The 13,555-nt window shown below is 38.5% G+C and overlaps 1 protein-coding gene across 1 annotated transcript in view; it reads right to left on the reverse strand.

Moving 5' to 3' along the window:
* LOC126092000 (medium-chain acyl-CoA ligase ACSF2, mitochondrial-like) overlaps positions 1-13,555 on the reverse strand; it is a 100,658-nt gene that overhangs the window by 14,859 nt on the left and 72,244 nt on the right. Inside the window, exon 10 of the mRNA XM_049907374.1 lies at positions 5,150-5,298. Coding sequence (XP_049763331.1) covers positions 5,150-5,298 — 149 coding nt within the window. The remainder of the gene's footprint in view (positions 1-5,149; positions 5,299-13,555) is intronic.

A 13,555-nucleotide genomic window follows, 5' to 3' on the forward strand; every position in this document is an offset into this window, starting at 1 on the left:
TAATGGAGAAGTGTTATGAGTGGAACAGGGAATTGTATCTATGCTTTATAGATCTAGAAAAGGCATATGACCGGGTTCCTAGGAGGAAGTTATTGTCTGTTCTACGAGATTACAGAATAGGAGGCAAACTTTTGCAAGCAATTGAAGGTCTTTACATGGATAGTCAGGCAGCAGTTAGAGTTGACGGTAAATTGAGCTCATGGTTCAGAGTAGTTTCAGGGGTAAGACAAGACTGCAACCTGTCTCCACTGTTGTTCATATTATTTATGGATCATATGTTGAAAACAACAGACTGGCTGGGTGAGCTTAAGATATGTGAACACAAAATAAGCAGTCTTGCATATGCAGATGACTTAGTTGTGATGGCAGATTCAATTGAAAGTTTGCAAAATAATATTTCAGAGCTAGATCAGAAATGTAAGGACTATGGTATGAAGATTAGCATCTCCAAAACGAAAGTAATGGCAGTGGGAAAGAAATATAAACGGATTGAGTGCCAAATAGGAGGAACAAAGTTAGAACAGGTGGACGGTTTCAAGTACTTAGGATGCATATTCTCACAGGATGGCAACATACTGAAAGAACTGGAAGCGAGGTGTAGCAAAGCTAATGCAGTGAGGGCTCAGCTACGATCTACTCTCTTCTGCAAGAAGGAAGTCAGTACCAAGACTAAGTTATCTGTGCACCGTTCAATCTTTCGACCAACTTTGTTGTATGGGAGCGAAAGCTGGGTGCATTCAGGTCACCTTATCAACAAGATTGAGGTTACGGATATGAAAGTAGCTAGGATGATTGCAGGTACTAGTAGATGGTAACAATGGCAGGAGGGTGTCCACAATGAGGAAATCAAAGAAAAACTGGGAATGAACTCTATAGATGTAGCAGTCAGGGTGAACAGGCTTAGATGGTGGGGTCATGTTACACGCATGGGAGAAGCAAGGTTACCCAAGAGACTCATGGGTTCAGCAGTAGAGGGTAGGAGGAGTCGGGGCAGACCAAGGAGAAGGTACCTGGATTCGGTTAAGAATGATTTTGAAGTAATAGGTTTAACATCAGAAGAGGCACCAATGTTAGCACTGAATAGGAGATCATGGAAGAATTTTATAAGGGGGGCTATGCTCCAGACTGAACGCTGAAAGGCATAATCAGTCTTAAATGATGATGATGAGTGAATTTGAGAGGGCAGAAACCATACCTCATCCCCACCCCATTGCCCCCAGTTAGTTCACCATTGTTTGCAGGCGAGATGGGTGGTAATATTAGACTGAAGATAGTGAAATGTGGAATTCCTAGAAAATGTAGAGTGATACGATCACAGAATTCCTGTGAGGAATGTGGGATGATTGTAGGGTGTTAGAAATTGGAATTCTTCTTCATTATCATCATCATCATCATCATCAACACAAGAACTGCTCAAAGTGTAGTTCTCAATGGACCTATCTTCTTCCGTGGGTGCAGAGTTAATTTTACCCTTGACGTCACAACAGGAAATTCTAATAGCGGTTGGTTTACGCTCTCCATTGTTCGTTGTGAAAATGCTTCATTACCTGGACTGGAATCCTTCGCAGATCGTAATGTTACCACTTATGAAACCTGGCATTGTAGTATCGATCCGAAGACACAAAGTAGACCTAGTTATGTATATAGTAATTTGTCTTTTACATTGTATACACTTTTATGTAGAAAAGTAAGTAATGATGAAAAAATTCATGTATTGATGAAAGGACTTATTCTACTTGCTGACAATGTAACTGTAACAGGAGATATTACTCTGTATTACAATTATTAGTAAGTGTGATCTGTGACCCTAGAAACTTGTCTGGCAGTGTCCATCCACCACTCTGAAGTCTGAAATGACTATGAAAGAGTCTAAACCGCTCACTAACTCCAATAAATAAAAAAAAATTGCTATCAAGACTGTCTTAAATTTTAAATTTAACAAATTATAAGATCGCTGAGTAGGTTTTCAAAAATTTTATGATATATAACTATACAGGTCCAAGCTGCTTCTGGATGTTTTCTAGTCACCTGCTTACCTTACACGAAGTCATCATCTTTTTCTTTGCTTGTCTCTTAGTATTCATTAAAGAACCTTCACAGTCTATCTGCAATTATTTACCTGGCTTCAAAGGCTGCCCACTCCAATTCACTTTAATTATGGTCATCATCATGTCTTCACTCCAATTTGCTCCTGATCCATTTGTTTGTTATCCTGCCTGTCCTAGTAATTCACATCATGGATATCTCCACTGATAGTTGAGTTAACTACAACTTTGAATCATTTTTACATTAAGAGTCCACACCTTGCAATATATAGTGAAACCAGGCAATATATGCCGACTGTAAACCCTCCTTTTCACACAGACTGGAAGCTTAATTTTGAAAACTACATTTAGTTTACCAAAAGCACTTTAAGTCATTTCCTACTGTTCTGTTTATGTCTACAGCTATCCTTCCAAAGGTCTTCCACTGCCTTAAATACATGAACTTAGCCAGTTCTATGATTTTATTGTTAATTTGTACTATTTTCTGTGTAATATGTTGCATTATTTCCAGTCTTACTTTAATCAATTTCCAGGTCTGCTACAAATACTGTGGTACTAGTTTCTTCTATTCATTGTTGATGCTTTATCACACTAGAGGGAAACAATATGTCATCAGTGAACAAATTTCATTCAGTTATGTTCTGGCATCTCTTATTCCTTCTTCGTACTTCCTGCTATAGGATCTGAAAACTTCCTCTATGAATTCCAAGAATAGTTTAGCTGGTGTGGACTCCACCTTGCATATTTCCTCCTTAATTCTGTATTAACTGAAATCTTTGGTACCATTTAACTAAATCACTACTAAACCATAGAACTCAAGCTACACTACAGATCAATATTTCTCCACATTAAGATCTAATAACTCAGTTTTGTTGGCTTTGCTAACTATCAACCAAGTTGTCACCTTTCAGTCTGACTTACTTTGAGCTATGCTACAGGCTAAAGATCAGTTTGTCACAATGACCTACATTCCAAAAAATTACAAACAAAAAACTTTCCTTAGGATAATCTGAAAACCAACTGAATCAAAAAACGTTTACAGAACAACATAATAGGTTATGATCATGATGCCAGAACAAAAGTAACTTCTGCACTAGAAGCAAACAGTACAATTTCACTTCCATTGTTATTAAACTGAGTGATCATTAAGGTAGTGTCACTAGGACTGGCCACTGCCGACATGAGTACCTCAAAGAACAACTACTTTCATGTACTCATGTCAACAGATACCAGTCCTAGTGACACTATCTAAATGATCACTCAGTTTAGTCAAGGAACAGCCAATTTTATGTTGGTATCTTAATCGTGACCCATTATATATGGCTCCGTACATGATTCATGACTGAAGTTTTCAGTTTATTCTATAGAAGGCTGAACTGCATATTCATCTACAGTGCAGCTTTTGTTCATGTGAAGATGGTCACTACAACCAAAACTAGCACCATTAAAGAATAAACTGTACAGCTGGTGGCAAGCATGTAATTCTTCAAATTCCTGACAGTTATACTGAGCCACTTCTTTAAACTAATGGGTACAATAGACATTATTGTTAGTGTACAGTTCCCTTCCTGTTTGCATCTGCATGACATCACATACAACAACATGATAATGTCATGGAAAGTAGTGGATATCTGGTATTGCTAGGTTCAGGAGACCTGAATCTCTCACTACCTTTACAAATTGTAAGGGAAGCTATAGCAATATATTCTTCAGTATACTAATAAAGGTTGAGTTAACACTAATTCTCGTTTTGTTTGAAAAGGATTTAGGCAAACCTAGACAAAAACTTTCTCAACGTCTTGAACCCAGATAAAGTGATAATTCATACACATTATGCCAGTCTATAATTTTGTTTGTAGCTTGCAAGTAGTTCACTGTGCTGTACTCTCTTCTGGGACCAACTTCTTCCTTTACCAGATTAAAAGTTAATATTTTTTCTATGTCGCTAGTATAACTTCAGTATGTCTCTTGCATAATATATACAGCAGACATTCTCTTAATTATTGTTTGTGTTTCTGATTCATCTCTTTAACTATGCAAAAATTTAAACCAATATTAAAAATTTATATTTTTTGTTGTTATTTCGCCACCTGGAATCTTACATGCTCAAATGTGGTGTCTAACCAACATAGGTGTATGTTTTGTTTTATTAATATTATTTTCAGTTTTTTCTTTTCTATTTTTGTTGCATAATCTTAAATCCTAACGAACACATTTCTGCATAGTTTAATTTATTATAAATGAAGGTACTCTCAATGACGTCTAATCCTTGGGTCATAGATAATTCAATTGAAATTTGGATTGTGAGAAGTCTGATCAGATATTTCTTGTCTGGGATGGTACCTTCCATTCCATTAAAGGACAGTGGATGCGGAGAATGGCATCTGACAATCCAAACATGAAGTCAAACAAAATGCACTGTGTTAAGCACTTCAAAATTTTTGAGTGATAGCACATCAGGTGTGGTAGTACCATGGTGAGAATCTAGCATATAATGATTGGTTAACCTCTGTAGGCTGCAGAAGGAGTGGATCAAGCACATATGGATTAAAAGAGAGGTGCTGCTGCCTCCAGATATTAGTGCACCAGTAAGCCTGGTAACTCATTTTGTTGACAAAATATCATGCACGTATTTCTGCCACAATGCTCTGTGCACTTGGCTAAGGACTCTTAGGTGATAATATTCACCAGGTTCTGCAAAAGATGAATTACATTATTTTACTATCAGTTTCAGTGACAGGTTCTGTGTGAGGATGAACATTATTGATTGAAACTACTAAGAAAAAAATATAATTCATCTTAACAGCTGTAAGTAACATTTTATTACTAGGTAACCTTAGTATAAAACTTCTATTTCTCAATTTATGTTCATTACCTATTAACATGGAATACAGAGCTGACAAAGATTTCAAGTCAAGGAAATAAGTGATAAAACACTTTTAGCTATATGTCCAGAACAATATCCAGCTTTATTACACAAGAGAATTTGCTGGATGTTTTTGTAATATAAAGAAGAGCAGCGACTCTGCTATTGGTATACTTTCATTAACATATTTGAAATAAAGCTAAACAGTGGTGTAATATAGCATGTGATTTGTACATACCCTGTTCTGAGCCATCGATCTTCTCTGATTGTTTCTTCTGTGTGTTTTTTGTCACCCCAGTAACCTAACATATTGCAGTAGCCACGCACCCAGAGTTCGCCAGTGGTACCAAGTGGTACCATCTTTCCAGTTTCATCGACTACTTTTACCTGAAGTGAGCATATAATTTTCATTTAATGGAAAGTACAAAATTTTTGAGCAAATTTTAACAAGAAAATATGATGAAGGAGCAACTACAATACCCTTCAAAAGAAATCAATTACAACAGAAGTAGCTGTAAGACAGATTTGCAGTTTGAACAGTGCTGAAATGGAAAGTCTTGGGTTGAATACAAATAATGGAAGGAGTAAAGGTAGCTACTCACCATATAGTTGAGACATTGGGTATTGACAGGCAAACAAACAAGATGAAAATTGTCCCTACACAGTAGCCCAACCTGTGCTACGATGATGTGGCCAGCTGAAAATATGTAATGAAGGGCGAGTATGTGCATGTTTTTTCATTTAACCCTATATAAGGACATTGACCAAAAGCTTAGCTACAATTTCAGTCTCTTAAGTCCCAGTCAATGCCCAATGTTTGAATTATATACTGTGTGCACACGTGCACAAAACTGGGTGAACAATTTTGCACTTGGTCTCTGCCACAGTATTTGTTCAGGTGGACAGCTGGTTGGTGGTCATGCCACCATAAAATACTGTGTGGAAGTTACAGCAGAGATGACATGACTTGCTTTCACTATTAGTTGTGCCTCGTATAGTTCAGTACCAAACAAACGCAAGGCAGAAGAGATAAAATAGGATATGTCTGATGGGACAGAAATAAGATGTGTATGGTAGTCTTACGCATTGGTTTTCCAACCACACATGTATGATCCATGTGGCAAAGTGTTTGAAGCATATGTGGCATAAGGACAGATTAGAGTACTAGAGCATTTCATAGAAAGGGTGGGAAAGGGTTGATAAGAGGTTGAAGCTCTGACTGATACAGTTAAGTTGTTCCAGTACAGAGTGAATGTAGGTACTGGGAATGATCAAAGGATTAGGTGTGTGTTTGGATATGGCACAGAAGATTTATTTGTGGACTAGGTTTGGAGGGTAACAGCTCTGTAAAGCACTTAGCAAGACAGAATATTGGGCAAGGGATTGACCATCACTGCAGATGAGTCATCCAAGGTAGGCAGACTACATGGAAATCACTTTAGTGTGGAAGCAGTGACCGCTATCAAAATGGAAGTTCTGTTGATGATTAGTGGGTGTGATAAGACCAGAGATTTTTATAATGATATAGGAGCTGAGGAAGACCAGGTGAAGCAGATGGGAGAGAGACTGGCTTTGCCCACTGCACAGATTATAAAGATATCAATGAATCTGATTCAGAGGTTTTTGATCTTGGATTACTAGGAAGGTTCCCTTCAGATGGGTCAAACAGGTTGGCACAGATGTGTGTGCGCCATATTGATTCCCACGGATGTGCCAATGTATTTGTTTGTACATATTACTCTCGAGGACTGAGGTGGTGGATTTGGAGGACACAGGAGAGGTAGAATTTGACAGTGGCAGGGCCACGAGCAAGGAGGCCATTGTATGAGGGGAGATTATGACATAATAAGGAGGAATTTCCCCATCTGTTGAGTTTCTATGCTTCCTAAATTACTATTTTTATCTTGTAACTTTCATCAAAAATAATTATACACATCATGTATAAGCAGCAGATGGTTTATCAAAGTACTATTTACACCATAATTCATATAATTTTATTGTTCTTCTTATAACTGATGATCTGTTATCTTTAGCTTTACAAATTATTTTTGACTGAAAGTTCTAAGTAACTGAAGTTACAATAATGAAGTCAAATGGGAAAACATTTTGTGGTAATCGGCACAATCTATGAACTATTGACACAATTCATTCAGAAGCATTCATATCACTTTCTCTGAGAATATTTTGATTTGATGGGAATCAATTAACTTTAAAGATATTTGTAATTAAAGTTCAGAAAAAGCTATACTCAGTGTTGTCTTCCATGCCATACACTATTTGTTAGATTCCCAAGATAAACTTTATACTTTTTGTAGACTGAATGTTGCTGGACCAAACAACATCCTTCACTCAGCAGTTTAGCCACAAATTAAAAAATTGATAAAACTAATATAAAACATTACAAATTTAAATATGACTGCCATACTTTAAGTTGGAGTATCCCCAATGCAGATGCATAAAATAGTTTCATGATGTAATGGATCTGGGAGCTATGTTTTTTTTTTTACTGTATTTATCGATACCAAATTGTGAATGTTTTCTTATATTTTTTGTCAGAATATTTTTTATTGTAATTTGCCTTAGTATATGTTAATTTACTTATGTTTTTGAGAGTGAAAGCATCTTGATTACTATTAGTAAATGTATCGAAGAATAGCAAAGAGACTGATTACAAGTGGAAACTTATGTGTTGTGTAAAACATCTTTGACGCTAGAGTCGTCTTTGACTATAGTCAGTCGGCAGTTAACTCTTGGAGTGTGTTGACGGTAGAACAATGTGAAGGTCGCCGTCATAAATAATTTTGAGTTATGTTACTGTTTTTTTTTGTATTAACTATAAGAAGAAACTACATTTGAAGAATTGGTATTTGAAACACCAAAATGAGAGAAACACGTTGAACCACGTCAATTCTGCAACCGACAAAGATGCATTGTGGAATCATACTTAGACAACTGAAGCCAAGACTAATATCGCCGTGTAAACGTCTAACCGAAAAGGTACTGTCACAAAATATGGCAAATTTAAGTAAATAAAAAATAGTGAGCATATTTTCAACTTGTGTCGTAGCCGGGAAAACATATTTCAACTGGGGACTGTAGCCGGGATGTCATATTTCAATGAACTTTTCTGGTTTACTAACCTCCAATATATTTCATAAAACAAGTTAATGTTAATGCTTTTAATCCAGCCTAGGTAGCAAAATTTAACCTAGTTGTTTTTCAAATGATAATGAAGCTTCAGAAATAACAATTAGTTCTTATGCTAGTCTTTACACAGTCAAACCCCACAGTACTTGAGTGTGAACATGTTGACTCTGCCACTAGCATTAACTCTGGCAACATCTATGTGGTGGAGAGTCTGTGGCTAGCACTCTCACGATTAATATCTTCAAGTCAATATCATCAAAAGTCAGTACATACAAAATCTTCATTAAAACCTGCCATTCAAATGTCTACAATTAACAACTTTGCAGTTACATGCAGTGTCTTCAGTAGGCAACATTTGTACCAGTTGTGTAATTGTTTCAACATTATGAAAGACAGTGGACTTGCATTACATTTGTGGAAACTGGATGTATCAAATTGTGTGCACCATAAATATTGTAGTTACATTATTATGTCAATCTTTATCTGCTGAAGTGCACTGCAATTATACCGTAATGACCACATTATTGTTAGATTTGTGGATTTATTTACATAAGATTCGTCACTGTTCTGACGAGGACAGTAAATGAAGAAGATAATCAAATTTATTTAAAGTGGTTTGATGTATCCAATGAGATAATGAGGGCAGAATATGACACTGCAGGTAAGCAACTTTCCATGAGGATTGAGTGGCTTTGCCAGGTTACAGTTTGGTATCTTCGGTGGCTAGAAAGTGTGAAGACAGTACTCGTGACTTCGGAGAGTACAACACCACAGTTGATAAGCTGTGCTCGAAAGACTCTTAGCACAGCAGCTGTATGGGTTGGCAGTACGAACTATACTGAGGTACACGAGGGCTGCAGCTGCCAATCCACGTGCATGTAGCGATCGGTCAATGGCTCATTAAATATCGGAGCACTGAGCTACAGCGGCCAGTTCTCTTCAGTGCACCGAGATGTGTACAGCCCCAGTCACCACCGAGCCTATGAGCTGCAGTGTTCATCCACTGTCTCCGAGACTTGGGCTCCGTAGCACAACAGGAAGCTGGACGTCAAAAGGCAGAATGACTCGGTGCATCGCATGCCAACTCTGGTCTCTACGCAGGCATCACACAGAGGCACAGTGACAGTACTTCAATATTTTAGAGGACTTGTAATAGTTTCAAACATCTAATTGCACTGGACATTTCACAAGAAGCATCATCATTTAAGTTTATTATTTCTTCATATTTAATAAAGATCATTTTATTACTAATTGCTGGGAATTTTTTAGATTGAAGATAACCTGCACTGTCCTCCTGCACTCCCAAATAAATGGTTTAGTCAGCAATTTCCGTTTGACACACCACTTTCTCTGCAGCGACGTGAATTATTTTTGTCTCGGTCACAACAGATGACACAGCTCGTGGCTGCTCTTCAAACACTGCTGCTTAGTCACGAGGGACAAAGCAATCAAATCTCCGCACCACCTTTTCGTAGTTATGATGAGAAGGTAGAAGACTGGAAAAACTACCTTCAGCAACTACAGCAGCGCTTTGCAGCCTACATCAAAGATGAGGATCGTCTATCATTTATTTTCTCAGCTGGGTTGGCAAGGAGACCTACAGTCTCCTTGTCAAACATTTTGCCAAGTCTGATCCAGACAAACACACTTATGAGCACATCTCTGATAGGTTACTATGCCAGCAAAACTCATGTTCCTGTGGCTCGATTCAAATTCTTTTGAGGTACCAAACAACCGCAGCAAACTTAAAAGAAATTGCTTACCAAGCAATGTTTTCTCACTAGAAATTGCTAATTTCGCCGTTCACGTGGAAATTCATTTGCTGATGAAATGCTCTCTCACGCAATTACTCAGAATGTTCCCGATGAAAAAATCCATTCTAAAATAGTGCAGCACAGGAATTCAACCTATAACATGATGTGCAGATTCTCTAATTATGTGCAGCCATTTCCCGTAACTGCTGCTGTTGACAAAGTGCTGCAGCAAACAGCTGCCAGCATGCAGCAAGCCATGCTCTTGCAGCCCAGTATGGGCACGGCATTCTCTTAAACAAGAGAGACGTGCTTGAACATACACAAACAATCACCAAGTGCATCTGCCAGAAATAAATTAAAAATCATGCCCACAATGCTTTGTCTGCCACGACATGAATTTTGTCTTCATAAAGACGCTGTATGTTCTTCCTGTAACAAAACCTGGTCATGTACAGCAAGTCTGTTCTCACAAGTTATGTTCACAAAAGCCTTCAGCACAGACAGCAAGAACAACACGTGGATATAAATGTTATCAACCCATCAAAATGTCAAGTCCACACAGATGTCTTAAATCTGCTCCAGCATCTGCTACTGCTAATAAAGCAAACCCTGTCCAGAGCCAACCAAAAGTAACTGGATGTCAAATTGTTCATTTCGCTGAAGATTGTTCAGCATGATGTGCAATTTCAACTGGATACAGGTGCACCTCTTAACTTACTGAATCAAAATACTTACAAATTGCTTGGCAGCCAGCAATTGCTCCCTTCAAATACACATGTGACACCTTATGATTGTGCTAAACTTGACATTTTAGGAACATGTGTCTTAAACGCTATTTTTATAAGAACACCATAAAATTGGTGCCATTTACTGTCCTTCCAGCAGCTCTGAGTCAGAACATTTTTGGTTTGGATGCTTTTGATCTCTTTGGATTGACAATATATGTCAATGTTCTGCACCTGGCTTCTCTTCCATCTTTTACTGATTTTAATGCATTGGGGAGAAGAGGAGCTTGTGGCACAACTTGACTAGAAGAAGGGATCGGTTGGTAGGACATGTTCCGAGGCATCGAGGGATCACCAATTTAGTATTGGAGGGCCACGTAGAGGGTAAAAATCGTAGAGGGAGACCAAGAGATGAATACACTAAGCAGATTCAGAAGGATGTAGGCTGCAGTAGGTACTGGGAGATGAAGCTTGCACAGGATAGAGTAGCATGGAGAGCTGCATCAAACCAGTCTCAGGACTGAAGACAACAACAACAACAACAACAACAACAACAACAATGCATTGTGTGATGAATTTCAGATTTTATTTGATGGTTCTCTAGGGTGCAGCAAAGATTAGGCTGCACGTATTATTCTTTGCCCAGACGCCCATCCAAAGTTTTGTAGGGTTCACCCAGTCCCTCGTTCACTTCGCGTCAAATTTGCAGCAGAGCTATGTCGCTTGCAAAGCAATGGCGTTTTGCAGACTATTATGGCAAGTCAAGTCGGTGTCACATCTCGTAATAACTAAACCTAATGGAGACATTAGAGTTTGTGTGGATTTCAAATCTACAGTAATCGCCCAGACCACAGGTGACATTCTTCCCCTGCCTCACCCTGAAGATATCATTAATAAACTTCAATCTGGCACATACTTATCGCAAACTGATCAAAAGAATGTCTGCCTCCAGATACCATCGGATGAAGAAACCCTACAGTTTGTGGTGATTAACACTCACATTGGCCTGTTTTGTTTTCAGTGTTTACCATTTGGCAGCTCTTCCGCTCCTGATTATTTCCAAAGGACTTAGAACAACTATTGCATAATGTTCCATGTTGTGCCACCTATCTGGATGATAACATTGGATAGTAACATTGCCTGAGAATCATTTGAACAACCTCATAAATATTTAAGAACCTTCAACATCACAGTGCATCAGCAATTGTTGGTTAATATTTTAAAAAACTAAAAATCTGCCTCGATTGCAAAAAAAGCACCTAGTGTTAAGTGTTAACCCAGGTTTCGGTGTAGATAACTACACCTTCTTCAGAACAATAAAATCCACAAGTGCCTGGTGTTCTTTTAATCATTCACAAAGGTCTTCTTAGGCACTTGTGGGTTTTATTGTTGTTCTGAAGAAGGTTTAGTTATCTACGCCGAAACCTGGGTTAACACTTAACACTAGGTGCTTTTTTCGCAATCGAAGAGGGTTTTTAGTTTTTTTAACCTCATAAATGTTGTTACTGTATTAGCTTTAGCTGGTCTTAAATGTAATCATGACAAGTGTGTATTTTTTGTTCCCAAGTTGGAATATTCGGGCCATATGACTGATCAATTAGGCATTCACTCAGCTTAAAACCATTTGGACACTATTTGCCGCCTATCACCGCTAAAGATTGTGTCGTAACTACAGTCTGTTTTGGGGAAGTTGTCTTATTACATTAAATTCATCCAAAATGCAGCTTAAATCACTGCTCTGTTTCACTGCCTTCAGCAGAAGTATGTGCTTTTTCAATGGACAAGGGAATTTCGATATACTTTTCAGAAACCTAAGGATGAACTTCTCAGTGACCCTTGCCTCATGCCTTTTGATCCAGTGAAGACACTTATCATAGCAATGGACACATCTGATGTTGGCTTAGTGGCAGTGCTGTCACACAAGGTTGGCCCCTCGGAATGACCCATTGCGTTCACATGCCAGTTGCTTACCGAGACCCAACATAATGACAGCTAGATAGAGGAGGCGGTGGCTCTGGCCATCATCTTTGGTGTGTGTAAATTTCACCGGTACCTCTATGGAAGATGGTTTACTTTAATCACTGACTACAAGTCATTCACTTCTTTGTTTCATCTGTCCAAGGATATACTGGATCAAACAGCTCAGAAACTTCAATTTTGGGCACTGATTCTGTCCAATTACAATTATGATATTGTGTATAGGCCCACCATTAAGAACGCAAATGCAGATACACTTTCATGTCTGCCAGTGAGTGAAGATCCAGGTATCAATTCATCAGAAGATTCTTTATGTCAGCTGGATCATCCTGAACTTGAGAAACTGAAATCCTTCCTCGTCGATGCACAGATCATTGCTTCAGCCAAAGTACGCAATCCACAACTGAAATGGCTTTCTCAATTCATTCAACACAGATAGTTGACTAACAGCCTGGGGATCACTGGTCCTGTCATCTGCCCTTGCTATCCACAACGTGAGGCATTGTCTATACAGCAAGGTGTCATTCTGGTTCACTCACCAAATGACCATACTCTGGTCCTAGTTCCTCGTGAGGGTCAAGCTTCTGTTTTACACCAGCTCCGCATGGGACACTGGGGTCTGGTCAATACCAAACAGTTCGTTTGTTGACATTCTACTTTGTTTGGACTATTTTTAAAACGATTGAATGCATCACTGTGCAATGTCAAGCACGTCCTGACAATTTTGCAGTGCCTTGGCAACAGAATTTCAGGTGGCCTCATCCTACTGTATTCATATTCACTTTTGTAGCCCATTCTGGAATACAAGATGGCTGATTTTAGTGGAAGCATACAGTAGATTTGCCATTTGTGTCCCTATCCACTCTTACAATCATCAGTGAGCAATGTCTGTGCACGGGAGGCTATTTTTTGTTTAGAGGGATTACCAAAAGCGAGTGTTTTTGACAATGGAACTCAATTTGTTTCTGCGTAATTTTGCCAGTTTTGTTGCCTCAATGGAATCAAGCATTTGACTACAGCAACTTTCTCACCCTAAAGCAA

The sequence above is a fragment of the Schistocerca cancellata genome, chromosome 7 (assembly GCF_023864275.1).
Source record: "Schistocerca cancellata isolate TAMUIC-IGC-003103 chromosome 7, iqSchCanc2.1, whole genome shotgun sequence".
In the NCBI taxonomy this organism is placed as follows: domain Eukaryota; kingdom Metazoa; phylum Arthropoda; class Insecta; order Orthoptera; family Acrididae; genus Schistocerca; species Schistocerca cancellata.